This window comes from Sturnus vulgaris, chromosome 18 (genome assembly GCF_052056855.1).
Source record: "Sturnus vulgaris isolate bStuVul1 chromosome 18, bStuVul1.hap1, whole genome shotgun sequence".
Taxonomy (NCBI): Eukaryota; Metazoa; Chordata; class Aves; order Passeriformes; family Sturnidae; genus Sturnus; species Sturnus vulgaris.
Genome location: NC_142260.1, coordinates 4,890,670 through 4,918,191, shown reverse-complemented (window position 1 = coordinate 4,918,191; position 27,522 = coordinate 4,890,670). Strand labels below are relative to the sequence as shown.

The 27,522-nt window shown below is 56.5% G+C and overlaps 4 protein-coding genes across 4 annotated transcripts; 2 read left to right on the top strand and 2 right to left on the bottom strand.

Moving 5' to 3' along the window:
- Window positions 1–491: 491 nt before the first annotated feature.
- IFITM5 (interferon induced transmembrane protein 5) lies at window positions 492–1,686 on the top strand. Its single transcript, XM_014878670.2, has 2 exons — window positions 492–641; window positions 1,311–1,686. Exons 1-2 carry the CDS (start codon window positions 492–494, stop codon window positions 1,527–1,529), a joined length of 369 nt encoding a protein of 122 aa, XP_014734156.1. The 3' UTR covers window positions 1,530–1,686.
- A 408-nt stretch (window positions 1,687–2,094) lies between these two features.
- PGGHG (protein-glucosylgalactosylhydroxylysine glucosidase) lies at window positions 2,095–9,744 on the bottom strand. The gene is made up of 13 exons (XM_014878916.2): window positions 9,477–9,744; window positions 8,836–9,046; window positions 8,001–8,436; window positions 7,679–7,798; window positions 7,319–7,450; window positions 6,940–7,051; window positions 6,479–6,551; window positions 5,892–6,028; window positions 5,528–5,661; window positions 5,265–5,360; window positions 5,044–5,141; window positions 3,463–3,674; window positions 2,095–3,376 (listed from the first exon to the last, which is right to left on the bottom strand). The coding sequence occupies exons 1-13, from the start codon at window positions 9,727–9,729 to the stop codon at window positions 3,312–3,314; spliced, it is 2,079 nt and encodes a 692-aa protein (XP_014734402.2). The 5' UTR covers window positions 9,730–9,744; the 3' UTR covers window positions 2,095–3,311.
- Window positions 9,745–14,308: 4,564 nt separating this feature from the next.
- On the bottom strand, window positions 14,309–21,373 carry PSMD13 (proteasome 26S subunit, non-ATPase 13). Its single transcript, XM_014878903.2, has 13 exons — window positions 21,152–21,373; window positions 20,802–20,880; window positions 20,148–20,182; window positions 20,004–20,059; window positions 19,630–19,673; window positions 19,344–19,430; window positions 18,627–18,798; window positions 18,026–18,105; window positions 17,824–17,949; window positions 17,261–17,323; window positions 16,475–16,555; window positions 15,679–15,795; window positions 14,309–14,984 (listed from the first exon to the last, which is right to left on the bottom strand). Exons 1-13 carry the CDS (start codon window positions 21,244–21,246, stop codon window positions 14,889–14,891), a joined length of 1,131 nt encoding a protein of 376 aa, XP_014734389.1. The 5' UTR covers window positions 21,247–21,373; the 3' UTR covers window positions 14,309–14,888.
- A 192-nt stretch (window positions 21,374–21,565) lies between these two features.
- Window positions 21,566–26,588, top strand: SIRT3 (sirtuin 3). The gene is made up of 8 exons (XM_014878912.2): window positions 21,566–21,624; window positions 21,695–21,782; window positions 22,991–23,182; window positions 23,453–23,685; window positions 23,794–23,894; window positions 24,086–24,247; window positions 24,579–24,788; window positions 26,070–26,588. Exons 1-8 carry the CDS (start codon window positions 21,591–21,593, stop codon window positions 26,088–26,090), a joined length of 1,041 nt encoding a protein of 346 aa, XP_014734398.2. The 5' UTR covers window positions 21,566–21,590; the 3' UTR covers window positions 26,091–26,588.
- The last annotated feature ends 934 nt before the right edge of the window (window positions 26,589–27,522 follow it).

Below are 27,522 nucleotides of genomic sequence, written 5' to 3'. Positions count from 1 at the left end.
AATTAAAGCCCTTCCGTGTGTTTTTTGCTGCCCGCGCCCCCCACCCTGCAGCCCTGCCTCCCCCTCCCCGCTGCCAGGGAACCCCATGGATGTGGCTCTTCCACCTTTCCACATTAACTTCCCATTTCATCCATCGGGCAGCCCAGAAGTGCTGCCGAGAGGTGGGGGGGGGGTCGGCCCTGCCCTGCTCAGCACACCTGGAGGGTGGTGTCGGAGATACCTGTGCCAGCCAGCGCCGTGGTGGTCCTGAGGTCCGCCTTGGAGTGACCCTCCTGCGGTGTCAGTCACGCTGGGGCCACCCGTGTGCTCCTCATCCCGGGAGGAAGGCTGCCTATAAAAAGCTCGTCGCCATCCCAGCCTTTCTGTGGGACAACCGCATCTCTCAGGGCTGTAATTTCCCAGCTTTATATTTAGCGGAGCAGGGATATAAAAGGGGCTCCGGCCGTGCTGCCCCGAGGCTGCCGGAGCCGCGGGTGCCCCTCTCCGTGGCCATGGACACCTCGTACCCACGGGAGGAGCGGCCGCCCCCCAAGCGGGGGCCGCCCCCCGCGCCCCGCGACCACCTCGTCTGGGCCATCTTCAACACCCTCTACATGAACTTCTGCTGCCTGGGCTTCGTGGCGCTCGCCTTCGCCATCAAGGTACGGCACCGGAGCGCTCGGGGGCTCCGGGAATCCCTCCCATCCCCAAGGAGGCACCAAGTTCTTGGGATAACTCCCGGGCGGGCTGGGGCGGGCAGATCCCGACACTCTCCACAGGCGGGTGACACCTGCCGCTGGTGAATTCTCCCTGCTTTTCCTGCCACTGATTCCACTGAGGTTGTGGGACAGCCTTGGACAACCACAGCCCCCTGCCCACCACCCGAGGAGCAGCTGTTTGATCCTAAAAAATGCCATGGGGGCCGTGATGCCCCTAACCCCCGCCAGGAGCAGGTCCAGCTGTGGAAAGATGGGGACAAGCAGGGATCAGAGTCAGAGAGGCTTCGGAGGAAGCAGGAGGGAAAATCCCAGCTCCAGCTGAATTGGATTGGAATAGAAAGATGGGGACAGGCAGGGGCTGGAGCCAGCCAGGCTCTGGGTGAAGCAGGAGGGAAAACACAAGTGGGAAAGGATGCAGGGCCAGAGAGGAGCAGGCATGGAGGGATGGATGGATGGATGGATGGATGGATGGATGGATGGATGGATGGATGGATGGATAAATTGTAGGTTGCAAGGTGGACACACCCTGGAGCAGGAAGGGGCTGCAGGAAGGGCTGAGGGAAGGGGGTGCAGGAGGGGGCTGAGGGAAGGGTCTCTCCTGGGCTGTTGCAGGCTCGGGACCGGAAAGTGTCCGGGGATGTGGAAGCTGCTCGGCACTTCAGCTCCAAGGCGCGGTGCTACAACGCCCTGGCCACGGCAGGCAGCGTGCTGCTGCCTCTCCTGCTCGGTGCCCTCATTGTCACCGGTGTCATCCACCTCTCCAAGCTGGCCCAGGAATCCGTCGGCTTCTTCACCTACCAGTTCAGCGGGAGCGACGATGAGGACCAGTGACCCTGGGAGAAGGGCTGGTGGAACCTCCTCTGCATCGCTGGTGGCCCCCAAAAAGGCCACCACCCCTCTCTGCCACCCTGCTCCCCGCCCTGCTGTGAAGGCACAGTTATTTTTGTTTATCCTGTGGGGTTTTTTACCTCCCATTATCCCGTGTGAAGCCCCGGCTTCTGTTGTTACTATTTAAATCATTAAACGCTTCACACAGTGTGAGTTTCTGCGTGTGGAAAGGGGCAGGGAGGTGCCAGAGAGGGAATTTTGGCTCTGATGGGGTTCTGGCAGCCAGGAGACATCATCATTCCCATAGCCTTTAGGGCTACCTCTGGCCACCGGGACCCCCAGGACGGAGGAGGGGAGCAAGCAGAGATGCTCCTGGTCCTCGAGGGGACAGGATGAAGCAAATAGGGTGTCCCCTCCCCAACCCAAAGGGGAGCTGAGACCTGCAAACTCATTACAGCAACACAGACATCCCCAGCCAGGACAGGGGGGGAGCAGGGATGCACCCCCACTGCTCCCTGCTCTCCCTGCCTGGGCTGGAGATGGCTCATTTTGGCACTAAAGGACCCCTTTTTTGAGGATAAAACCCCTTTATTGCCAACTAGCCCTGGCTCAGAGTGGGGCTGTATCCCGGCCGCATCCAAATCCCAATCCCGGTGCAGTGCACAGGGCTGGGGACAGCGTGGTCCCTTTGTCGTGCCAAGAGCTGCCGCTAATTAGGGGCTGGTGGCTCTGATGAGGCCGGAGCAGGACCCGAGTAATTACACGGCAGCGGGAGAGTCCCTGCTCCAGCCCTAAACATTCCCAGATGCTTCGGGACACGGAGCAGCCGCGGGGCTTTTTATAAACCGGGCCAAGATTCCTGGGGTTGGTTTGGCCAGGACAGACCCCTCAGGGCAGGGAACGCCTTCGGCATTCCCTGCTCCCACCCAGAGCTGCCCCGGGGACAGGGAGGGTGTGGAGGGGAGGATCCTCTGCAGCCCAGAGCGAGGGGCTGGGGGTACCATGCCCACCCTGTGTAGGCACAGGAATTCCTTGGGGATTTCCTTAGGAAACGCCCTGAGCAAACCCACAGCAGCTCTTTGCTTGCTGCTCAGGCAAGGAAAAATGTTTGTCACCATCTGACAGGATAATGCTACAGATCAACGATGTCCAGGCTTCCTGCAGCCCTTCAGACGCCAAGTGAGAGAGGATTTAATTCCAGAAGTGCTTGAAAACAGAGGGAAGAACCTAGATAAGGGTTTAAAAAACACGAGGGATGTTACACACCAAGTAACAGGAACAGAGCTGTGTGCTGCCCACACGGGGTTAAAAGTCTTTCAGCTGCATATTTTGGAGTAATATTTAGTGCCAAAACATCATTCATCTGGGGAAACAGCACTGGCTGAGCCCCTTGAGCCTATGAAGCAACACATGGGGAAGGCAAGGACCAGGGCAGGACATGCTGAAGGAGCTGGAGTCAGGATCCTGGAGTCAGGAATGGGCTTACTTACAAACACAAATATGCTGTGAGCATAAACAACTCCTGAGCGTTTAGCAAACAGTTCGAAATGGTCATTTTCACGTTTGGTTTCCTCTCCTGTGTTGAGTAAGAGATGTGTGGAGGGGAGTGGGGGGCTCAGACGCAGTGACAGCTCCAGGGCCACAGGGACAGGTGGCACACAAGGACAGGTGGCACACACAGTCCCGGAGGGGCAAAGGCCTCCTGGCACAGCCTGACACCCCCTTTCCACCCACCAACATCCCAGATCTGCTGCTCCAGTGGGCAGCACTCGGATCAGTCGGGGTTTAGGGGGTCCTGCTGGGTGACCTCTGGATCCATCCAGGTGCTGTGGGGAAGGAGATGCTCTGCCCTGCCACAGAAAAGTTTTGTGTGAGAGATGGGAATGGTTTCTTCCCAAATTATTTCAGGGAGCAGATCCAGGCACTGCTGCCATACCTTCCCACAGGGGAAAACGCTGTCCTGATTCCAGCACAGCTTCCAGGGGAAATGCTGGAGGGTCCTGGGAGGTCTCAGTCACTTGCATCCTCATCTCCTCCCTGGTGATGGTGACCTCCAGTTTGTTGCCCAAGTAGGAGATGCTGGAGATTTGCAGCTTGGTGATATCGTCAGGAAAGGTGGGATCGAAGAGCAGCCTGGACCTTGTAATCCTGGAAAGACAGGAATGTGTCAGGGTGGGAACAGCAGGAGCCACAGAGGAGCCCAGCTCGGGGTGGGGGAGCAGCCACCTCTCCAGGCATCACCACCTCAGGCACACCAGAGGAGTCTGAAATCCTTGGTGCATCCAGGGATCTCTGGGCAAATCCTGAACACACTGATGGAGCACCTGGTGAGGAGCTACTGGGACTGTCATTCCACAGCCCACCCCAAGACATTCCTGTCACATTCCAATTCCACAGCTGGGGCCTGAGGTTTTCATGAGGTTAGATTTCATATTTAAAAAAAAAGCAGCTCAATTCCCTGCTCCAGTTCAGAGCTTGGCTTCAGCAGCAGCTGTGCTGGGAATGCCCTGCTCCTCTCAGAGCAGGTGACCCTCAGCACCCACCTCAGCTCCCACACCCGTGGGATGGAGGGCTGGAAGCTCAGCACAGCTGTTCATGCTCCTTCCCCAAAAACAATGGAACAAACATCCCAGCTCTCCCTCCATCCCTGAGCCACAGCCAAGCTGCCTGTGTGGGCGTTGGCTCTGGGTGAGGAAAAACAACGGCCCCTCTTGTCCCTGACCCAAATCCTGGCGCATGAGAGATCTCCATAACCAGCTCCAGAATGCTGAGAGGGTTCGAGGGAGGCTGGGGGGCCTGGGGAGCCCCAGCACTGCGCAGGATCCGTGTCCTACGGCAGGAAAAGCGGGAGCGTGGCTGCACAATGTCATCACCGCCTCTGGAATTTGGCCAGAGTCCCAAAGCTGTGGCTCAAGCCTGTGCCACAAGGGGTCTGAGCTGGCACACACTGGGCACCTGGAGACATCCCAGCACGGCCAAAGCTGAGATTTCCATCTGGGAATACAGCAGCTCACACCCAGTTCTGCCAAGGAATGGGGTGGGTTTCCCAGCAGCTCTGGCCACACACACAGAGTGAAAACACATAGTTAGGGCTGGAAGTTTTCACTGGGAATCCAAAGGCTTGATCCAGCCTCAATTAAACCAGGAATAAGTTGAAGAGACTCCAGGGTGGAAACCACCATAGCTCCGAAATTACATGAACAGCTCCATGTTTTCCCAGGGTATTTTAAAGCTGAGGTGATCCCTGCTCAGTATTTCACTCCAGGGAGGCTCCTGGAGCCACACGTGAGCAGGGAGACCACAGTGAGGCTGCAGGAGGCGTTTCCTCACCACATCCAGAGGAGACGGGATGATGTTGCTGCTGAACCAGAGAACAGGCTTCAAGAACGGCATTTTGCTTCCCAAATGTGACCTCTAATGAGCCTCTTACCTGTTCCCAGCTTCACTCCAGCCAAACAAGAACATTTTAAGGGATAAGTGGTTGCCTGGGAGTTACATTTGACACAACTGGTCTCACCTGAATCCCGTGAAGCCGAAGAGGACGACCTGCAGGAATCCACCCATCCCTGTCAAGAAGTTCACAGCTCCTGACCCATCTGAGTTCTCCACCCAGACCTGCTCCAGCACGAGAAAGAGATGGTGCAGGAGTTGATTTGAGATGCTCCAGGCAGTTCTGTGGGTTTCAATCCCATTGTCACCTGCCTGGGAGCAGGAGGGATCTGCAGCCCCACCACTCACCTTGAAAGGCTCTGTGATGTTGCTGAAGCACTTTTCCAGCTGGCTCCAGGCTCTCTGCAGCTCCTTCAGCTCCAGCCAGCCCACGGCAAACATGCTCTGCCAGAGAGGGAAAGGTGACAGTGCAGGGGAGCAGCACCAGCTCCGCCATCCCTCCCATCCAGAGCGAGCATTCCCAGAGCACATCCCAGCTCTGCACCGTCCCCTGGATGGAGACACCCCCCCCCCCGGGGGGAATCCCAGACTGGGCTCTTCCCTCTCCTCACCCAGGTCATGGCTGGCCCAGCCGGGTCAGTGACGGGCTCGTACATCTCCAGGTCGTTCCTCCGGACCTCGGCACTCATGGGATGCATCAGTGGGAACCCCAGCAGGACCACATCTGCCTGTTTCACCGGCTCACCTGGGAACAGGGCTGGTCAGACAGGGAGCAGCTCCCAAATTTCCCAAGTTTTGAGCCCAGTGATGAGAAACAATCCAGTGAGGCAGGAAAAGCACCCCAAGCCCAGCTTGTTGCACATTTCTTCTTTTGCCATTACCAAATCTGAACCAGTTGGAATTCTGATCCTTCCAGGATTAAAAGTGTGATCCATGGCCACCTCCATTGGCTGCTGCCACTGCCTCCCCACTCACCTGGGCTGTAGCCATCGTACTCAGGGTGATATTTCCTCTCCTCATCAAAGGGCACTTTGATTCTCCTGGCACGGTCCTCCCACTCCTCTGGCGCCGGAAGCAGCAGGTCCCGAGCCATGTCAGTGGCAAAATTTAAGCTGGAAAGAAGGAGGAACAAGGTTTTATGTCAGGGACGGGTGATGGTGAGAGGAGAGAAGGGACAGAAGGAGCTGCAGAAAAAGCTGCTGTGGGAGAACAAGGGGTAGAGATTGAGCCAGAGGTTACAGCTTCCATCACGGAGCCAGGAGCCTGTTCCCCTAGCTGTGGATGTCTCCAGCTGGCTAACAGCACAGACTCCCCATGGAATGCCAAGGGAGAAGAATGGAGACATCTCTCAGCCTCACATGGACACTGAAAAGGTCAGAGGAGCTGGAGGAGCCCCCACTCTTCCTCTGATTGCACAGGGGTGACAGGGAGAGGGGTGTGAACAGAAGGAGGAAGGATCCCCTTGGGTGCCCCACTGCTCCCATCCCTGCAGAGTGCCGGGTGGAAGAGCAGAGAGCCAGGCCGTGCTTCCAGGTGCCCCCGGGATGGATCCCAAACGTTACCTGCGCCGGGCCACGGCATTGGTGTAAGCAGAGTTATCGACCTGGCTGTGGTACTCGTCTGGGGGCATGACACCTGGGGGGACAGGAGGGGACACTGGCACCTCAGCACACCCAGGGGCTGCCGTGGCTCTGGGCCCCTCCTCAGGGACACAGCTGAAAGAAGGGGACCCTCCTGCCCATCCAGATCCTGCTGGCTGGATCCCACACAGTCCCAGCAGGATGCTCAGTGGAGAACACTCACTGAAGCAGGAACAACCCAGGATACAGCTCTGGCTGGTGCATGCAGGCTTCTCATCCTGAGGGCATCTTGAAGGAGACCTTCAAGTCATGGAATCCCAGGGTGGTTTGGGTTGGCTTAAAGCTCATCCAGTTCCACACTCCTGCCATGGGCAGGGACACCTTCTTCCAGACCAGGCGGCTCTGACCCTCTGCTTTCTGCCCCACTCCCATGGCAGAGGTACCTCTGATGTGGTAGAGTTGCTCCTCCTCACTCCACACCATCCTGCTGCACCAGTACTGAGCCACGGCTTCCACCAGCTCCCAGCCTCCATCCTCCTGGAATAGCTTCTGGTCCTGGGGGAAAAACAGGGGCATGAGGGGAGACTCCACCAGACCCAAAGTCAGCAGGAGGATGGAGAGGAGCTCTGAGGAAATGGAAGGAGCAGGAGGAAAGACTGGCCTGGTTTGAGCCAACAGGATGCTGAGACGCCCACAGGAGCAAGGGCAGAGAAGGCAGAGCTGCAGAAGGGAGCCTGTGGAGCAGAGTTCCTCAGGGAAGAGACAGTGACAGTCTCCAGGTGTCCTGCCACCGGGATATCAAGTGGAGCACCCTCCCTTTACCTGCGTGGTGCAGTAATACTGCTCGAAGGCCATCAGGACATCCCCGGTGACATGGATTTCCTGGGCTCCGTAGATCTCCTCAGGACACACCTCCCGGCCAGTGGCTGCGCTCTCCCACGGGAATTTCGCGCCCTGCCGAAAGAATGCATCCATGAGCTCATCACCTTGTGCTGTGTTCTGCTGAAACAGCCCCGGATTCCGCTGGGGACAGGCGCTGGTGCCACCTCAGCCCGAGATCGCCCTGGGGACAGGCGCTGGTGCCACCCCAGCCCGGTGTCCCGGTGCCACCCCAGCCCGGTGTCCCGGTGCCACCCCAGCCCGGTGTCCCGGTGCCACCCCAGCCCGGTGTCCCGGTGCCACCTCGTATCCCTGTTCCTGCGCGTTGCGCCTGGCGCCCTCCAGCGTGCGGATCCGGTACTGCAGGATGGCGCGGGCAGCCTCGGGATACAGCAGCAGGATATTCGGGAACATCCAGGTGTCCTGCGGGGACGCGGGGCGGAATTGGCTGAGGGGAAAGCATCCAAACGCTCCCGCCAGCTCCACCCTTCAAGTACACTCTCATCCCGCTGGAAGGATTGTCCATCTCTACTGAAGGATAGCCTGCTCCATCCTAGTGGAAGGATGGAGTCTCCTCCACCCCACTCGCCATGCCAAGCCCCCAGGTCAGCACGGCTCTCCTCACCTGGTCCCAGAAGACGTGTCCCCAGTAATCCTCGCCGCGGGTGCCATTGGACAAGCCGCCGGGGCTGATGCCGTGGAACGGGACTGCGGGGCTGTCCCGGGGCGGGATGGCGCTCAGCAGGTAGTAGAGGCAGCCGTGGAGCGCCTGGCGCAGGGCTGGGGGTCCGTCCAGCTCCACGGAGCAGCCCCGGCGCAGCGCGGTCCAGGCGCGGATGTGGGAGCGGAGCAGGGACCCCGCGGCCAGCAGGGACAGCCCCGCGCTGTAGCTGCGCTTCGCCCCCTCCTCGCTCCCGGCCACGGCCGTCAGGAACTGCCAGCACCGCTCCCGCTCCTCCCCAGCCAGCGTCAGCCACTGCGGGATGGGGGTCCACAGCATGTGGACAGTGGGACGGGGGCCCCCCTCCACCTCGGGAACCAGCGTCTGCCCGTAGATATAGCTGTAGGAGAGGGGAAGCGATGGAGGAAGGTGTTTCTTCCCAATATCCCATCTAACCCTACCCTCTGGCAGTGGGAAGCCATCACTAACGCCACCCGGTCCCAGGAATACAGTTCTAAAGGTCATCTCCTACAAATCTCCTGTTTTGCCCAACCCCACTTCTTTGGAATCACATCTAGCCCCTGTCACCTTCACTGATCTCACACACCAGCGTGAGGGATAATTCTGGAGTTGCAAGTCATTAAAATGTTTCTCTGCTTAATTTCAGGGTTTTTTTATACACCTGCCAGGAGGAAGCAGGTGTGCAGAAGCCTCCACATCCCTCCCCATTCCAACCCCATTCCAGCCTTACATCTGCACTTTATTCCTCAGGGGAGGGATCCCCATCCCCCAAACTCACTGCGCTCCCTGGAAGTCTGGCCCTGGTGTCAAGTCCAGGTCCTGGCTCTGCGGCATGAACAGGCTCTGGAGCTGGATGGTGATGGGATGTGTGGAGCCATCCAGGCGCCGGATGGTGATGCTGAAGGCCATCAGGTGCACCAGGGAGTGATGGGCGTAGAGCTGGTGGGTGGCCGTGTAGCCAGGGGACTGAATCGTATGGCTGAAGGTCCCTGTAAGCACAGCCAGAGCCACCAGCCTTTGGAAACACGTGGATTCTCACCTCTGCCCTATCTACTGGTTCCTACAGGCCAATGAATTGCTTTTCCCAAGTCCAGATCCAGTTGGGGACTAGACAACACTGCTGAGAGTGAGCCTGGCCAAGCTGCTGAGGGATGGTCTGTGCCATCCGAAGTTTTACCAGGCTCCGTGATTAAAGAGTGTCTGCCGAGCCTGGCCCCAGCAGGGACAGAGCTACAGCCTGAAAATCACTTATTCCCACACAAAAGGGAAATTTTCCGCCTGTTCCAGAGGAACAGCACCCCGAGGCGAATGGAGAATGAGGAGAAGGAAGATGCGGCAGAGCGGAAGAGGCAGCAAAAGCACAGAGAGCCGAACCTCTGGCAGAGCCCGCAGCGAAGGAGGGGAACAGTCCCTGCTCACCTGTCCAGGTGTTGAGGGTGAAGCTCTCGGCCGTGCTGTGAGCTGTGGGCGCTGCCATGCGCAGCCCCAGCGGGCTGGGGACATCGGCGCGGTGCGTGTCCCCCGCCGCCCCGCTGTACACGCCGGCGGTGTGCAGGATGTCCCGGAACACGCGGGTGCCCAGGAAGGCGTTGGTGACCGTGGGCAGCAGCCGCGGGTCCTCGGGCAGGGCCGTGGCCGTGAACACGCCGGGCTCGTCCTCGCCATCGGCCATCGCCGCCGGCCCCACCTGCGGAGCCGTAGGGACGGGACTGAGGGGACAAAGTGCTGTCCCCTCTGGTCACCTCCAGCGGTTTCCCCCCATCCCAGCTTCCTCCCAGCCCACCCCGCTCCTTCATCCCATCTCCAGCTATCCCAAATCCTGACAGCTCACGGGCTCCATGACTTCTCAGCCTCCTTTCTCTTCTTCTTCTGCTGCCGTGACTGCACCAGTTTCTCCCACACAGAGCCATCCTCCCCATCTGGCCTCCTCTTCCTCCCAGTGCCGTTCCGTGACACTTTGAAAAGTTCCTGATGTTTCCCCCTTTCCCAGCTCACTGCACCCCTCTGTTCCCCCTCATTCCCGCATCTCCAGCTGTTTCACCTTTCTATTCCACTGATTTATACATAAAACTATATTTATGTGTCATGTACAAACTGTATATAATTATAGACTAAAGATATGTACAGATACAGACACGTATAAGCAGCCCCTGACAAAAGGCAGCTGCAGCTGGCTCCTGGCAATGCCGGGCGCAGGAAAAACACAGGAATGACGAAATGAGAGACTGAGTGGAGCTGGGAATCCAGCCAGGGTGACACAGGGGCAAGGAGGGTGCCCAGCCCCCAAATCCCTCCCTGACAGCAGGGACGCTCAGGCTCAGCTCGGTTTCCTCACTGAGACTGAATTGTGACGAAAATCCTGCCTTCGGGAAAGTGAAAAATCCTGACCCAGCCCAAGCCCCAGGGTGCGGAAGGGAGGAGGTCGGTCTTGCCTTCTGTCCCGAGGCTGAGCCTGTGCAGGCGGGGAGAGGCTGCTCCGGGGAAGGACGGAAGTGGCCCAACCTAGAAAGAAGGAAGGAAATCGCTTTTTTCCTCCCTCCTCCTTAAAAATAAATAGTTGGAAAAATGATCCAGGTGTTTGTCCAGCTGAGCTCAGTGCCCGCGGAGGGAGCGCGGCAGTCCTGGGGCTGCCCTGTGCCTGGGAAGGAGGAACTGAAAGAGGGAAACAAGTCGGGTGATTTCTGATCCCAAAGCCGCTGGCAGAGAGCCAGGTTAGCTGCACACCCTACTGACCTCCCGTGTCCCCAGCCACAATCTGACCCTTCCCCTCAGGCCTGTTGCCAGGGAGGACAAAAATTCCATCTGGACTTTGGCTTTGCATGCTTTTCCAAGCCATTTCCAGCTGTCCCATCCTGGTGGGTCAGGGATCCAGGGATGGAGCTGCAGCCGGGCACCACCAGCCTCTCCGAGCTGCTCACCAGGATTGTTTTATTGCCCAATCCAGTACTTACAGGATTGGCATAACACATCTGTCCTGCACTGTAAATCCATGGAAAAGCCCTCATGGAGCCTGGCTGGGTCAGTCCTGCAGCTGCCAATGCCCCAGGGATGCCCTGACAAAGGGCAGAGCCCGAGCAGCAGGACTTGCTCCCAGCTCCTTTGATATTTCAGGGTCTAATCCCAACTGTGCCCCAGCAGGATTAATTTCCCCTTTGGTTTGCTCCTCACAACCAGCTGCTGATTCCAGCACAGGCTGAGTCTGTGGCAAGGGCAGGAACATCCATCCCCTGGAGAGCAGCTGGGCATCCATCAGGGTTCTGAGGCAGTGGATTCCCTCTCGAGCAGCCACAGGCACACAGGGATAAGCAGTTCCTTCCCCAGCTGATCCCAGTGGCATGCACCCTACTCATTCCCTTTATCAGAGGAATTTGGAAATAACCCTTTCCAGAAAGTCCTTTCTCACTGAATGGTGTTTTGAGTGTTTGTAGAAGCCCACGGAAGAGGAGGCCCAAAGGAAGAGTTTTGCTCTAAGGGAAAAGGCCTCTCCAAGAGGAGGTCTCTGCTCTCCAGCACAGCATCTCAGCGTCCCCTGTGCTGGCTGGGGACAGTTTTTGATCTCGAGAGTCCTGGGCAGTGCTAAGGGAAAAAAATCCCAAAACAAGAGAAGAAAAATGAAGCAGAGAGCAATTTGGGAAAACCTGGCTGTGTCAGGCCGTTCCTCCCTGCGCCCCTGGAGTTGTGCCAAGGAGTGGCAGAGGGGTGGTGGCAGCAGTGACAGTGACAAGCTGGGCAGCTGCAGAGCGAGGAGCAGCGGGATCGCCCTGACAGCGCCATGAGGGGTTTCCAGAGGGGCTCCCAGCTCCTGGCAGCTGCACTCCGGATCAGCCGGGTCCCCCAGGCACAGGTCCGCTCCCGCCCCCCCGAGCACCCACTCTCCGCCGGGGTGAGTATCCTGGGGGGGCTGAAAAAGTGGGAACACCGCAGTTGGAGGGGCCCAAACCCTCTGTGACAGGGCTAAATTATTTTGGGAGTGGGTGGAAGCAAAAAGGGAGGGAGAGGGAAAGAAGAAATGTGTCCTCAGTCTCCAGCCCACACCCCCACGGTGTCCATGCCCTGCTCCCCACCTCTGGCTCCTGCTTCTGTTGGATTTTGTCCTTTCAGCCCCTTTTGTGACCTTTGGGGTTTCGGGGTCCCCTGCAGCCCAGGGCAAGGGGCAGCAGTGACACTGGGGGTCCCTCAGGGACAAATCCAGAGCCTGTCCCCCTATCCTGGGACAGTCACCCCAAAGGGGTGTCCCCACGGACAAGGACAGGGGCTGCTGTCACCATCACCACAGAGCCCAAAGTCCCTCTGACACTCCCCTTTGGGGAGAGTCCCCCCCAAACCAGACCCTCCTGGGCAGGGTGAAACAAGCTGGAGAAAAGGTGTTTTCCACCAAAATCCTTTCTGGTTCCCCCTCCACTGCCTTTCCAAGGTCTTCCACGAAGGAGCTGTAGAAGCCTGGAGAGGCCTTTTCTGGGCAAATAAATCAAAGAAAGGTGCCAGTGTGGGGGGTTAATGCTGTCCTGGTTGCAGCAGGGAAATGAGGGGCTGCTGCTGGCTGCAATTCCCTTCCCAAAGTCATCTGAAAGTCAGGAACACTGCAGGCCCTGGCCACAGCCTCAAGGTCATGCACTGCTCCAGTGTCCCAGAGAAACAACAAACCTGGAGAGCACCAGCTCCATCCACTGCCAGTGGGAACAGCTCTGCTCCCCAAGCCTCCCTCCACAGGCTCAGGGTGGGTGGAAAGGACAGGGAAGAGCACAGGGAAGCGAGCTGGGTGTGTGGCCATCCCGGGAGCCCTGTGTGCCATGGCTGTGGTGCTGCCATCCTGCTGATTCCCGCTCCTTGTCCCCCTCAGGAACAAGCCATCGCCCTCACCATGCTGTTCTCGTCCTTCCTGCTGCCCACAGCCTGGGTCCTGGCCAACATACACTACTACAGGAGCAGGCCAGAGTGAGGAGTGCAGCCTGCTCCCTGCTGAGAGAATCCCGAGGGAAGGGGCTTTGGGACAGAGCTTTGACGGGATGGAACCCCCCGAGGGTGCTCATTAAAATCCACCTTTGCATTCAACAATGGCTCATTGGATTTGCTCCGTCCGTGGGAGTGTCTGTAGGGAATGATCCAGATCTCTGCTATCCTGATGGCAGCATTCCCTCAAGGGCTGGCAGCAGGTTTCAGTGGGAAGCTACATTCCCTCTGGACCCTCTGTGTGCACCCAGTCACATCTCCCAGTGCAAGCAAGGAAGCCATTCCAAGGTAAAGTCCTGGCAGGAAAACACTCAAAGGCTGCAAGTGACATTAAAAGGGTGCCACATCTGCCCACTCCCCTCCCTGTAGGGAGGGCCTCTCCACCCACCACATCCCAAATTACCTGTGCCAGGGAAGCAGTCAGCATGTGGAAGGCTTGGATAGCAAGGAGTACTTCCAGGTATCTTGGAAAAGCCTCTGGAGCTGTCACAGTTCCACAGATCTGACCCTCATTCCCAGGAGCAGCTCAGAGCTTCACAGCAACGGGGGCTGTCAGAATGCTCCTGGGAAAAGCTGTTACTACTTCCCACAGTGACATTCTGGATTTTGGATGCTGATCTCAAGCAGCAACAGCCCCACAACTCAGTGACTCCAGTGGTTTTCTTTATTCCCTAAAGTGTAGTGACAGCCATGGGAATGGGGGTGGCATCCGACATGGCACTGGGAAGTAGACTGGGCTTCTTTAAGCCTTCTCCTGTCCTCAGCTATCAAATAAAGGGATTATTTTCCTGATTGGAACACTTACTTCTCCCACACGCTCTCCTGAAGTCAGTAAAAGTGGCACCAGGAATAAGTCTTGGAAAACAAGATGCAGCAGGAATTGGGAAAATCAAACCCAATGGCTGGGCAGGGAAAAGGCAGGCACTGGGCACTGAACAACCCCTATCCAGGAGGGAATTTCAGCCAGGAGGGCCTGGAGAGCAGCAGGAAGAGGGTGAGCAGGCACAGATTCCAGCAATTCCATTCTGTCCTGTTTTCCAAAGTTTGTCTCCCTTGTGTGAGGCATCTCTGCACCAGTCTGGCATCAGCCACGTGCTCCCCCCCACTTTCTCTTCCCCAGTCAAGACAGGAAAAGCAGGAAAAATACAAAAATTCCAGCAGTGCCATTTGTTAATAACACCAGAGAACCAAACTGGTGAGGAAAGCTCCTGAATCCCAGCAGTGGTAAGGCCTGACCGTGGGAACATCTTTTCAAAGAAATCAGCAGCAGCTCAGCTGCCAGGGATGGAGATGACACAGAATTCCCAAAAAGGGAAGGCAGAGACGTTTATTCGGCAATGCCACTGCACCTCACCTGAGCACTAAGCGTTGGTGAAAGACAACCACCCCCTCAAGTGTATGGACACACCCACTAACCAGGAATCCCGGGAAAACCCTCGGATGGAGCAAACTTTACTCCTTCTGCTGCAGATGAGGAGAGGCGGAAGGAAGCGGGGCAAGGGGAGGAAGAGGATTTGGGGAAGATTTGGGGAATGCTGCCTCAGGCTGCTGCAGGGCAGGGGGAAAGGGCAGTGGGACAGGCTGTGTCCTCTAAGGCCAATGAATCCTGCACTAGGATCCCACCCTACTGCAGCAGCTGGAGGCAGGAGGGATCAGGAGTGATCTGTCCCCCTAGGACAGAGCTCTGGGATCAGGGATCAGAGCAGAGGGAAAGCTTGGCTCGAGCACCAAAGGGTCACACAGCAAAAGGCCACGTCCTCGTCCTCCTGCTTGCCACATCCCAGGCTGCTCCAGCTCTGCCCACCCACCCCTCCAGGGATTCAGTGCAGTCAGTGGTCTGAGTGCTGCCAGCCTCAGGAGCAGCAGGAATCACTCTCTCCTCTATGTCAGGATGTCGTGGGCTTGGTGCTCCACCAGCATCTCCATGCTCCGCACGTCCGTGCACCAGAACTCCAGGCGATCCTTCATCCCCTTGATCTGTAAGGCAAGGCCACAGGGACACGGTGCCTCAGCTCCTGGGAATGCTCACAGGCTCCTTCTCACAACTCACTCCTCAGAGCCCCACACACTGAGAAAGGGAATGCCCCATCCCTGGAAGTGTTCCAGGCCAGGCTGGATGGGGCTTGGAGCAACCTGGGACAGTGGAAGGTGTCCCTGCATGGGCTTTAAGGTCCCTCCCAACCCAAACCATCATGGGATTAGCAGCTTCTACTAATCAGCAAGGGTTAAACTGAAATGCACCAAAGGAATTGTCTGCAGCTGGAATTCCAGGCACTCATTTTTGGCTTTGAAGTAAAGACACCCTGCACAGTCTCCTTAAGGATGAACCTGAGAAGCTCAACAGCTCCATTATCATCCTGGACTTCCCTCTTCCCAAGAGGAATGTGCCTCCTACATCCCTGAAACTCCCAGAGGTTGTTTCAGGCATTTAGGAATGAGACCTGGATCCTTCTGGAAAACACAGCCATGGCTTCTGTGTTCCATGGTGTTTGTGTGGCCTCCACAAGGGACATGCCAGCCCTGTCCCACCTTCTGGAAGGTTTCTGGGTGAAACACCCTGGGGCAAAGCCCAGCTTCCAAGGAAGCTCATTCCCAAGCCATGACTCATCCCAGTCCCAGTGTCACTCCCAGGTCACCTCAATCCAGCCCAGCTGGAGCTGGTGGCCTTTACCTGCTGCAGGTCCAGCACCCGTGGCTGCACCCATGTCATGTGCACCCTCTTGTCCACCTCGTCGATGCTGCCCTTCACCAGCCCCACCGAGAGTGCCTTCATCACCAGCAGCTCCACCTGGGAACACAGACAATCCTGGGAAATGACCCAGATCACCCTGTTTTCCCCCTGAGATGAATAAAACTTGGTGTCTTCACACGAGATCCCCTCAGAATCCAGGGCAGCAGCTCTCACACTTGTCCCCTTTCAGGTAACAGAACTGCCTCGAGGCTCAGCACCTCAATATAGAGGAGTTCTTCTCCCTAAAACTTTTCTGCAAAATTGGATTTTAGGGTTTTTTAGTTTTTTTTAGTTCTTTTTCCCTAAAACTAGATTTATTTTCTTTTCTCTGAAATCAAAGGAATAATAAGGCTATTGGGAAAAGCCAAAAGAGCCCAACTGTCCCCAGGTTGTAAGTGGAAGTTGGTCTCTTCCCCCAGGGACCAAGTGAGAGGACAAGAGGAAACATCCTCAAGTTGCACCAGGGGAGGTTCAGGTTGAACATCAAGGGGAATTTCTTCCTGGAAACGGCTGTCAGGCATGGAAAGGGGCTGCCCAGGGAGGTGCTGAAGTCCCCATCCCTAGAGGTGTCCAAGGAATGACTGGATGTGGCACTCAGTGCTCTGGGCACAGGTTGGACTCGATGATCTCAGAGCTTTTTTCCAGCCTGAATGATTCTGTGGGGTTCAGGTCTATCCAGGCACTCTCAGAGCTCCAGAACCTGGACATTACCGAGGGTGTCTAACCCCAAACTCACCTCGTTGACAGTGACTTTGGCACTCTTGGCAATCTCCTCAAAGGTGAGCTGGCGGTGGTTGGCTGGGCGGGTGAAAGTCATCTGCATCAGGGGAACAAAGCAAAAATAAACAACCCCCACAGGGTTGTAGGGATTCCCACAGCTCACAGAACCTCCACCAAGCTACCCTGCCCAGTCTCACTCTGCACTGGCAACTGCATTTCTCACGTTTAATCAAAATAAGTCGAACAAGAATGTTTTACACCAGTGTGGTGTGCTGACAACAGAGCCTTCCCGTGACAGGAAGGGACTGTTTCAGGTTATCCATCAGGGAAAGGACCCTCAGTCCTTGGGAAACAAGGATCTCTAACTGTGTTCTAAAAGTCTTTTTTTATCCTGGAATATACTCCAGACACCATCCCTGAAGGATTGCTCTCTCCGTCCTCCATGTCACAGAACAGACACCTTCCACTATCCCAGCTTGCTCCAAGCCCTGTCCAGCCTGGCCCTGGACACTTCCAGGGATCCAGGAGCAGCCACAGCTTCTCAGGGCCTCAGCACCCTCCTATGGAAGACATTCTTCCCAATATCCCACCTAACCTTCTGTCAGAGAAGCCATTCCCCCTGTGTCCTGGCACTCCATGCAAGAGCCCCCCTGGACCTAGGGACAAGCAGTCCAGCACAAAGTGTTTTCCCTCATGGCACCTCCCTGTGGCTCCATCTACAGGCAAATTCCACACTGAACTCCCTGTATCCAGGAGTTCCTGCAGGTGAGTGACCAGACACACTGAGCACATCCCAGCTCACCTCCATGAGACACAACAGCTGGATCTTCTGCAGCAGGAGCGCTTCATTCGCAGCCAGGTCAGGCTGTGAGGGGAGAAAAGGCACCAAATCCGGTCAGGATTATATTTTCTCCCCATCCTGGGGCAGAACAGCTTCACATAAAGGAATAAATCCCTGGGAGGGTTCATTTAGAAGGAAGGAAGGCACCACAGCCCACCCACCAGCTAGGAATGGTTCCAGAAAACAATCCAAGTGCCAGTGAACTCACAAATCCACTGCTATGCCAGTGACTCCTGGTGTAGCCAGTGCAAGTAACATCCAACATCACTGTTTTCCCTCACGCTTCCCAGAACAGGAGGGAAAACCACCATTTTCTACTGGAAGCAGTGGCTTCCAGAGGGAAGCCAAAATAAAACTAATGATGTGTATCAAGATGGAATAACCACTCCCAGGCTCCGATCAGAATTATATCAGTGCTCCAGAGCCACGAATGAGGCAAAGGGGATTAAGAAAAAGTCCACAGACTCCAAGTGTCAGGAGGAAATCCCAAGCCTGGGCCTTCAGCAGAGTCCCAGAGCCCTCACCTGCTGCCCCCAGGCTGACTTGAGGGCCTGGAAGGTCTCCACGTTGCCGCTGTTGAAGGCGAAGAGGGTGTCAATGAGCCACTGCCGGTCTGTGCTGCGCAGGGACTCCAGCACGGGGTGCATCAGCTGCAGGGGACAGGCAGGAGGGTGTCAGCAGGGCAAAACCAGCTCCTGGAGCTCCAGGGATGAAGGCAGCACTCACCAGTTCACCAAAGTTGTAGACGCCTTCTCCCAGCAGCCCGGCCAGCCCCAGGGTGAAGGCTCTCTCCTGCTGCTCTGATACTGGAAAAAAAAAAACAAAACCAAAATTATTTGGATGAAAAAAGACCCAAACCAAAACCACTACGGATAAAAAACACCCTAACCAAAAGTAATTGGGATGAAAAAAATAACCAAGCCAAAAATAATTTAGATAAAGCACCACTTTAAGCTCCATCTAGCCCTCCTCCACCTACATTAAACTATTCCCAGCCCTCATCTTCCCAACACTGCCTGAAATTCAGGAGCCTGCAGTAACCACAGCACAAAAAGGCTGCTTCTTGAATCTAGAGTGAAGATTTTGGGGAATCGGAACAAACTCGTCCTTCTGACAGGGGCATTCTCCCTTTTCCCCTCAGTGCAACTCAGGAGCAGGTCCTGGGGGGGTCACTCCTCAGCCCAGCCAGACCTCGGATCCACCACGGCACAGCCAAAATGACTGTGGCGGTTTTCCCATGGAGGGAAAACCTCAGGCAGGGCTCTTACTTGGGTTGGGGGGATGAAGCTGAGCATGGCAAGTGGGATTTCCCCTGGAGAGGAGGTACCTGGCAGGTCCTTGACCTCGATGCAGCCCAGGAAGCGCAGGGCATCCTTGTAGTAGGCAGCGTGGTTCCCCACGGTCTGGTAATACTTGCTGGAGAGGTCATAGAAGCGGCTGTGCACTGATGTCACCCCAGGGAGGCTGTTCAGCATCTCCTCCACCTCCTCAATGGTCTCCTGGGAAGGACAAGACCCGGCTCTTACAGCTCTCAGTTCTGAGAATGGCAGCCTTCCCAAGGGATCCCCACTGACATCCCGGGCAAAGCCACCATCACTCCCCCACCTTTCCCTGGGAGAGTGGTGAGGCCCTGGCACAGGTTGGTCAGAGAAGCTGTGGCTGCCCCTGGATCCCTGGAAGTGTCCAAGGCTAGGCTGGAGCAACCTGATCTAGTGGAAGGTGTCCTGCCCATGACTGGGTGATCTTCAAGATTCCTTCCAACTCAAACCATTCCAGGACTCCATCACCCAAACCCATCCCTCTGCACTTGCTCTAAGACAACCAAAGCTGCCATGCCTGAAAAGCATAATTTCAGGTTTAAAAGATCGTTTTAAAACCAGCCAGGGATGACAAACCCGATGTGCTTTGCTCAGGCAACACCACCACAGGTCACCATGAGCAGCTCCTACATCCAGGTGAGCTCACACGCCCCTCAGGCTGCGAGCTGGGATAACCAAGGAATGTCACAGCACCCCAAAACTCCCCAGCCCAAGCCACTCCTCACCTTGGTGACCTGCAGGTCCCCGATGTTGAGCTTGAGAGCCCCGATGGCTGTTTTGCACAGGATCACGGCCTCGTCACTGCTCTTCACCTGCAGGGACACATGGATCTGTTCAGAGTGTCACCTGCAGCCAGGTGTGCTCCAGGGGCTGGATAAATGTCACTTGTGACCATATTCCTGTTTTCAAATCCCCATGGAAAGCTGCTCTTCTCCAGCACAAGTGACACACATTGCAGTGACTCTTGGCCTGCTCAGAGGCAAAACACACCGAGAGCAACTTCCAACATACCTTTTCCCGGGTCTTCTCCAGAAAAGTCAGGGCCACATTGGGATCTGGAGAAGAGGGAAAAATAGATTTAAATGAGCAGCTCTCATGGAGCTAAACCTTGCCTACCAAGGCACCTTTGAAAGCATTCCTGAAGGCTGGAATATGGGTTTTCCATGGTGTACTCTCAACCTGCAGCAGGTGCTGCCAGGTAAGCCAGTCTCTTCCTCACCAACCACCTCTCCAGAGAAGCTGTGGACTTCAACAATAACTTAAACTTTTTGAGCCAGCACTTTTGCTTCCCAACACAGCAGAAGCACAACAACTTTCTATCCAAGACTGACTCATGCCTGGCCATATTCCAGAGGTAACGACAGGGAAAAGAGGAGAACACACACCTGTCATCTGCCGGACCACGTGCAGGATAATCTCCACCAGGGACAGGGGGTTCACCCTGCAGGGAGCAGCTCAGAGTCAGCACAGGTCCCCCAAGCCCCCCAGGTGACCCCCAATCCTGCCCCAGGTGACCCCCAGTAACTCACCTGTGCTCAAACTCGCTGATGAAGTTCTCGTAGAGCTGCGGGGACAAGGACAGGGACACTCAGGGCAAAGGGCAAACCCCTGTCCAGAGCTTCTCACCGTATTTCCTCTCTATTCCAGCTCATTTGAACATCCCTGGAAGCGCTGGACAGGGCTCTGACCCAACTGGGCTAGCAGTGGAAGGTGTCCCTTCCAGGGAGGGTGGAACATGATGGTCCTCAAGGTCTCTTCCAACCCAGACCATTCCAGGATCTTATGATTTTTCCAAAAACCTGGGCATCCCATACAGGAGTTCCAGCACTGTTCAGAACCTAGAACTGCTCATCTTATCTAATTCTATCCCCACAGGCTTCTTCCAGCGAACACCCATCCTGCACTTGCAAATCTCTTGCTAAAATACAGAATGCAAAGATAAAATCCCTCCGCAACTCCCAAAAATAAAAATTTTAGGTGAGTGAAGTAAAGAATCACTTTGAAGCTTCTGAACCCAAGACATTTGCCTTTAGCACAATTTCCACACAGTCACCAGTGCAAACACTCCAGGAGCTGAACCCACCCTGGTTAGTAGTTCTCCAAGAAAATTAGCAAAGAGAGAAGCCCCAGGCTGAGTTTTTCCTGGCACAAAAATCCAGGAAAGCTGGGAAGAATCCGCTCACCTTGATGAGCCCATCTCCCTGGGCAAAGCAGGGGTCCTGCACGAAGTCCAGCACCTGCAGAGTGAGCTGGTGCCACAGCCTGGGGACACAGAACATCCCCGTGAGCCCAACGCCGCCAAACCGTGCCACATCCCGGGACGTGCCGAGCGCACCGTGAGGGGACTTGACGGGGGTGGGACCCCCTGACAGGGACAACCACCGCCAGAATCACCTCCCGGGCGACAAACGAGGCGGCTAAAGGGACGCGGGTCCAGCCGGGCCCCGTGAGGGCTCCTCAGCCGGGCGGGCCCGGCCGCACTCGGCTCCGGGACCCTGGGCAGGCGATCCCCCCGCACCCCGTCCCCGCTCACTTCTTGTTGTAGAGCTCCTCGAGGCGGTGCCACACGGCGGCCTGGCCCGGCCCCGCGCTCTGGCTCTGCTGCAGGAAGCCCGGCACGTCCTTCATGGTGGCGGCGGAGCCCGGACGGAGCCGGGGCCGGGACCGGGACGGGGCCGGACGGGACCGGAGTGAGGAGGCCGCGCCGTCCCCGCGGTGCGCACTCACTTCCGGCCGCGCGGGGCACGCCGGGTACCGTAACGCCCCGAGCCCGCCGCCGCCGCGCACTCCCTTCGCGCCGGTCCCGCCGCGCCCCCGCGGTCACCACGGCAACGCCGCCGCGCCGCCAACCCCCGCGCCTTCCCCCGCCGCCTTTCCCAGCGGCCGCACCGCCGGACCGGCCCCGGGAGGGGTGAGCGGCGGCGGGTGGTGGGAGCGTGGGCGCGCGCGCTCGCGGCAGTGCGGTAGCGACGATGGAGCGCGGGGCGCGGGCGCTGCTGGCGGCCGGTGAGCGCCGGGGCCGGGGGGAGCCCCGGGAGCCACGGGCCGCCCCCAGCACCGCTCTGCTCTCTTGCAGCCTGGAGGAGACTGTGGGAGCGAGGGCCCTGCCATGGCGCCCGGTGCGGCGGGGACGGGAAGGGGCTGGCCGGCGGCGGAGCCGGGAGGTAGGTAGGGAATGCCCGGCTGGGGGCTGGAGGATCCCTGAGGGAAGAGGAGGGTGGGAATCGGTGTTGGGATGGGATGTGCTCCCGTGATGGAGGATGTCCCGTCCCCGTCTAAGCAGGGACATCGCTCTGTGAGGCAGGGCTGGCCTGGGAGCCTGGAGAGCAGGGATCTGCCAGGGAAATCTCAGTGTTTTTCCAAGGCTGTGAGTTCAGCTCCCCGTGAACTCGGTCTGACAGGGCAGAGCCGTGTCCTTGTGACAGCAGGGAAAGGCAGTGCGATGTCACATCTGTGGGAAGGCGTTGTCACATCCCTGTGACAGCAGGGTAAGCCAGGGTCACATCCTTGGGAAAGCAGAGCCATATCCCTCTGACAGCAGGGAAAGGCAGTGCAGGGGCACCTCCCTAGGAAGTCAATGTCACACATCCCACGGAGGACAGTGCTACATCCCTTGGAAGGCAGAGCCACGTCTCTGTGACAGCAGGCTAAGGCAGTGCAGTGTCACATCCCTGGGAAAGCAATGCCATGTCCCTGCAAAGGAGCTGTCACATCCCAAGGAAGACAGAGCTGACCACGTTGGGGCCTGGAGACACTTCCAGCTCTGTCCTTGCTCCTCGGGCTTGCCAAGCTCTTCTGGCTCTCCCCATGCCTGGTTTGGACTGTGCACAATGCCCTGCTCCAGCAGCACTAATTTTCTGGGAGAAGCTGTTCCCTGCTGATAATGACTGTTCCCGAACTGCTAATGACTGTTCCTAGATGATAATGGCTGTTCCCAGCCCAGCTGGCCACAGGGCTGTGATTCCTTTGGATGAGGACAAGGGGGGAATAGGGAAATGACAGTGTCTGTCATCACCTTGAGATAAACTTGTAGAACTCAGGACACAGCAGGGTCTCCTGGATCCCAGAGGAGTGTAAATCAACACTGAGACTGGTGATTCCCAGCTGGTCCAGCCTTGTGTCCATCCCTGTCCAAAAAACCCTCTCACAGGAATACTGGTGATTTGGTATTTTGGATCCACATAAGGAATTGCAGAGGTGTCTCATCCAGGGTTTGGGTCTGACTAACAGCCAAGTTTTCTCCTAGTGAAGCTTGAGCACAATCCTTCCCAGGGAAGAGCTTTCTGTGGAATTTTTGGGTGATTTTCTCCCCCCCCCGAGCCAAAGTCACTGTCGGTTCTCTCAGTGCTGTGCTTCCCTCTGTGCCGAGCAGGATCCAAAGCTCCAGGCCCTTCTGTCTGAGCACAGCTGCCAGAGCCTTTTGGGACAAGCGGGGAGGTGACAAGGAGAAGCAGCAGCTCACCTTGAAGGACGTGGCCGAGCTGCTCCAGAAGAAGGAATGTCGGCGCGTGGTGGTGATGGCCGGCGCTGGGATCAGCACACCCAGCGGCATCCCAGATTTCAGGTGATGCCTCCATCCTCTGTGTCCTTGGAGGGTTCAGGTCTTGTCCATGGAAAGGGTGATTAAACATTGGAAGGGGCTGCCCAGGAGGGTGCTGGAGTCCGAAGAATGACCGGACATGGCACTCAGTGCTCTTGTTGACAAGGTGATGACGCATCACAGGTTGGACAGGTTGATGGTCCTGGAGGTCTTTTCTAACTTCATTGATCCTGGGATTTTGTGTCCAGCCCAGGTCCCACTGCAGCCCCCCTGAGCTGACCCCTGTCCCCACAGATCCCCTGGGAGTGGTCTGTACAGCAACCTGGAGCAGTATGACATCCCCTACCCCGAGGCCATCTTTGAGCTGGGCTATTTCTTCGTCAACCCCAAGCCCTTCTTCACCCTGGCCAAGGAGCTCTATCCTGGCAACTACCGCCCCAATTCCGCCCACTATTTCCTCCGGCTGCTGCACGACAAGGGGCTGCTCCTGCGCCTCTACACCCAGAACATCGATGGGCTGGAGAGAGGTGAGCTCCCTCTTCCCATCTCCAACAGGAGTTGAGGGGAGAAGCAGGATAGGGGAGATGCACACAGGGAGGCTCTGGCTCAGTCCTTTCCCACACACTGTATTCCAGCGGCTGGGATCCCTCCCGACAGGCTGGTGGAAGCCCATGGCACCTTTGCCACTGCCACCTGCACCGTGTGTCGGAGGAACTTCCCTGGAGAGGACTTCAGGGTGAGTGAGCCCAGCACAATTAACACAAGGAGGCATTAATTATTATCATAATGACAGGTCCAAACCTCTTCTTTTGCCCTCAGGGACAAGAGGTTTATGGAGGGGACTGGGTTTGGGGTTGGGTGTTGCTCTGAGGACATGTGGTGGTTCTGAACCCCTGTGACAGGCAGTTTTGGGATCTCTCCCTTCAGGGAGATGTCATGGGGGACAGGATCCCTCGCTGCCCCGTCTGCACTGGAGTTGTCAAGCCTGACATCGTGTTCTTCGGCGAGGAGCTCCCGCAGCGCTTCCTCCTGCACCTCACAGACTTCCCCATGGCAGACCTGCTCTTCGTCATCGGGACATCCCTGGAGGTCTGGGAATAAGGGATACCCCTGGGACAAAGGCACATGGAAAACGGGGCCTGAAGGGACTCCAGAGGGGAGAGAAAGCTTAGAGAAGGCGAGAAAATGGGTTAGAGAGGTGAAATTTGAGGTGGAGGGTAAGAAATAAAGTGGAGGTGCTCTGAGAGTCCCTCTGGAGACCAGGTGGGCACCTGGAGAGGTGAGGAAAGGCCACCAGGTAACTGGTGACATTGTCACCTGCTCAGAGCCGGGGTGACTGAGCAGTTCCAAGCCGAGCGTGCCAGGAACTGGTGCCCCTGGCAGGGTGACTGTCCCTGTGCCCCCTGGGTTGCCCCCTCAGGTGGAGCCCTTTGCCAGCCTGGCCGGAGCCGTGCGCAGCTCCGTGCCCCGGGTGCTCATCAACCGGGAGCTGGTGGGGCCCTTCGCGTGGTATCAGCGCCACAACGACGTGGCCCAGCTCGGGGACGTGGTCAGCGGCGTCGAGAAGATGGTGGAGCTGCTGGGCTGGAAGGAAGAGATGGAAAAGCTGATCCAGAAGGAGAATGAGAAGGTGGGAAGAGGCTCAGACCCCCCAACTCCCCCCTCAGCCCGTGTTCCCTGTGCTGGAGTTATGCAGGGGAGTGGGTTTGTGCTTGCTGGGGTCACATTGCACAAAAAAGTGAAAAGAACACCAAAACCAACCCAAACCTGAGTGCTGTTTCACAACCAGTGTGCCAGGGCAGAGTGCTGTGGGCTGAATGTGTCTGTGGTAGATGGGAAAATATGGATCTGCCAGTCCCAGATGAATTAGGAACATGGAAAAGGACAGGATTTGGGCTGAAAGCAGTGACACTCTCAGGGACTTAAAAGCTTCACTTGGTGTTACCTGGTGTGTGATTTGTTCTCAGACAAGCCCTGTAGATGTAGCTGGAGGTGCAGATTCCAGGGGGTGGGAGTAAGCAGACAGGAAATCCCCTTGGGCAGCAGTGCCAGGCTGTGAGGCAGCAGAGCCTCCACACAAAACTGGGATGTTCCACAGGCAGCACTTCCTTTGGCTGTGAACACAGGGCTGGGAACTCTCACTCCCTACAGTCCCTTCATGGCTGTGCTTCCACTTCCAGAGGTTCCTCTGGAGCAATAAGCAGTAGGAGAGAGGGAAGGGAGGCTCCAGTTGTGCTGAGACCCAACCAGTGCTACCATGGCCAGACAGGGAGTGGGGATCCTGCTCCACTTGGCAGTAAATAGATTAAATAGTTTTCCCCACCATTCTCACATCTGTAACCTTCTGGGATCTTCAGGAAATTGCAGGGGAACAAGTTTGTAATTACTCGGAGCTCAGTGCTGATGTTAATTACTACATTCCTTTAGACCACTGGGAAGTTTTTTCCACATTTGACATCAAACACAGCTGTATTTTTTGAGCATACATTACCTAAACGTGACTTCATAAAATCTGGCTTCAAGATTCCAGTTGTAACATCCAGGTTGTTCTTACTTCCCTCAGATTATGCAGCAGGAATGAATAGCAATTCTTGGCCTTTTTGCCAGGTTTTTGATTTTTCAGTACCAACATTTTGGTGACCAGCCAGACCTTGGCTTGATGCTTGTGCTGCTCTGAATCCCTGAGGGATAATGCTGATGCAACAGTGATGGAGGAAAACCAGTTGCTTGGAGCAACCTGGACTAGTGGAAAGTGTCCCTGTCAATGGCCTGGGGTGGGACTGGATGAGCTTAAAGGTCCCTTCTAAGCCAAACCATGCTGGGATTCCAGGATTCTGTGAAACCTGTGGGGCTGGTGCTGGGGCTGGAATGTTTGATGCTCCCTGGAAAACACTGTGGTCTCTGTTTCCAGCTGGATGCCAAGGACAAGTAGGAAGGTGCTCCTGTCACCCCTCAGCACGTCACTTGAGGACATCCAGCCATGGGTGTCACCAGCAAGTGTCCGAGGGCCTGGGGGCTCATGCCAGCACATCTGATGAGCTCCGTGTCTGTCGTTGGCTGTTTGGATCTCCCTCCTTCCAATCCATCCATCCCAGAGCCTCTCAGAGGCACTGGTTCCATGAAGCAGGAGCTGGGATGCCATGAAGGTCAGGCCAGGACAGACTGGAGAATGTTTTGCAGCTCCCACTGGGCTGAGCATCCAGTTCCTGTCACAGCTCCTCCCCAGCCACTGTTCCCTTGGCCATGATCCTCAGCTGCTGCAGGCTGTGTTTAGTCTTCCATGAAATCTCTGCTAATCAGGGGACAAGTCAGGGCAGGGGGGGCTGCCTCCCGTTCCCATTCCAGCTCAAGCTGCTGGGGGGGGAATTTCTGAATCACTGGAGTGGTAATTATTTAATAATAAAGAGAGATAATTTGTTTCTGAATGTCACCTGAGGGCGTTTCTGTAAAGTCATACCTTCTGTCCCCACCACTGCTTCTTTCACCTGCTTTTTAGTACCTTTGTTCCCTTTTTTCCCCTCACACAAATGCCCTTTCCTGCTGTAGATGCCATCCTGGGGGGTGGCAGTGTCACAGCACTGCAGCCACATCCTATTGTGTCCCAAACCTGCCACAACACAATGCAGAGCTTTGTGGCATATCCACACTGGAAATGGTGGGGACTTAGTTTATAACCATCCCCCGAAACAGAGTTCCATGATTTTATGGACACATCCCAAAACACCCAGTGTCAAGCTCAGCCCTTGCCCCAGGGCATTCCAGGCCAGGCCTGGCAGCTGTTCTTAGGGATTTAAGCACTCCGGAAAATTGAAACAACATCAGAAGCAACTGCATTAAAAACACCAGACCCCCCCTCTTTTCCTTTTTCACAGAAAGCTTGGAAAGCTGCAACAGCTGGGAAGGGATCAGGAGTCTGTGTCAGCACACAGAAGGACTGGGGGGGACAGGTTTTGCTAGTTAGAACAGAGAGAAAAATGCAATTGGCCTAAAAGCTCAGACTGTGACAGAGCAGAGCTGTCCCCAGCCCAGCAGCCTGGAATGGCACTTGGGGCTCAGTCAGGAACTAAACAGAAACACAGAATCATCCAGGTTGGAAAATACCTCCAAAATCATCGAGTTCAACCTGTGACTGATCCCCACCTTGCCACCAGCCCAGAGCACTGAGTGCCACATCCAGGCCTTCCCTGGACACCTCCAGGGATGGGGACTCCACCACCTCCCTGTGTCACCCTTTCCAATGCCTCACAGCCCTTTCCATGAGGAAATTCTTCCTGATGTTCAACCTGAACCACCACTGGCAGAGCTCTTGACCCGTCCCTGGTTCCCTGGGAGCTGCATCCTCCTGTCAGGGAGTTGTGGAGAGA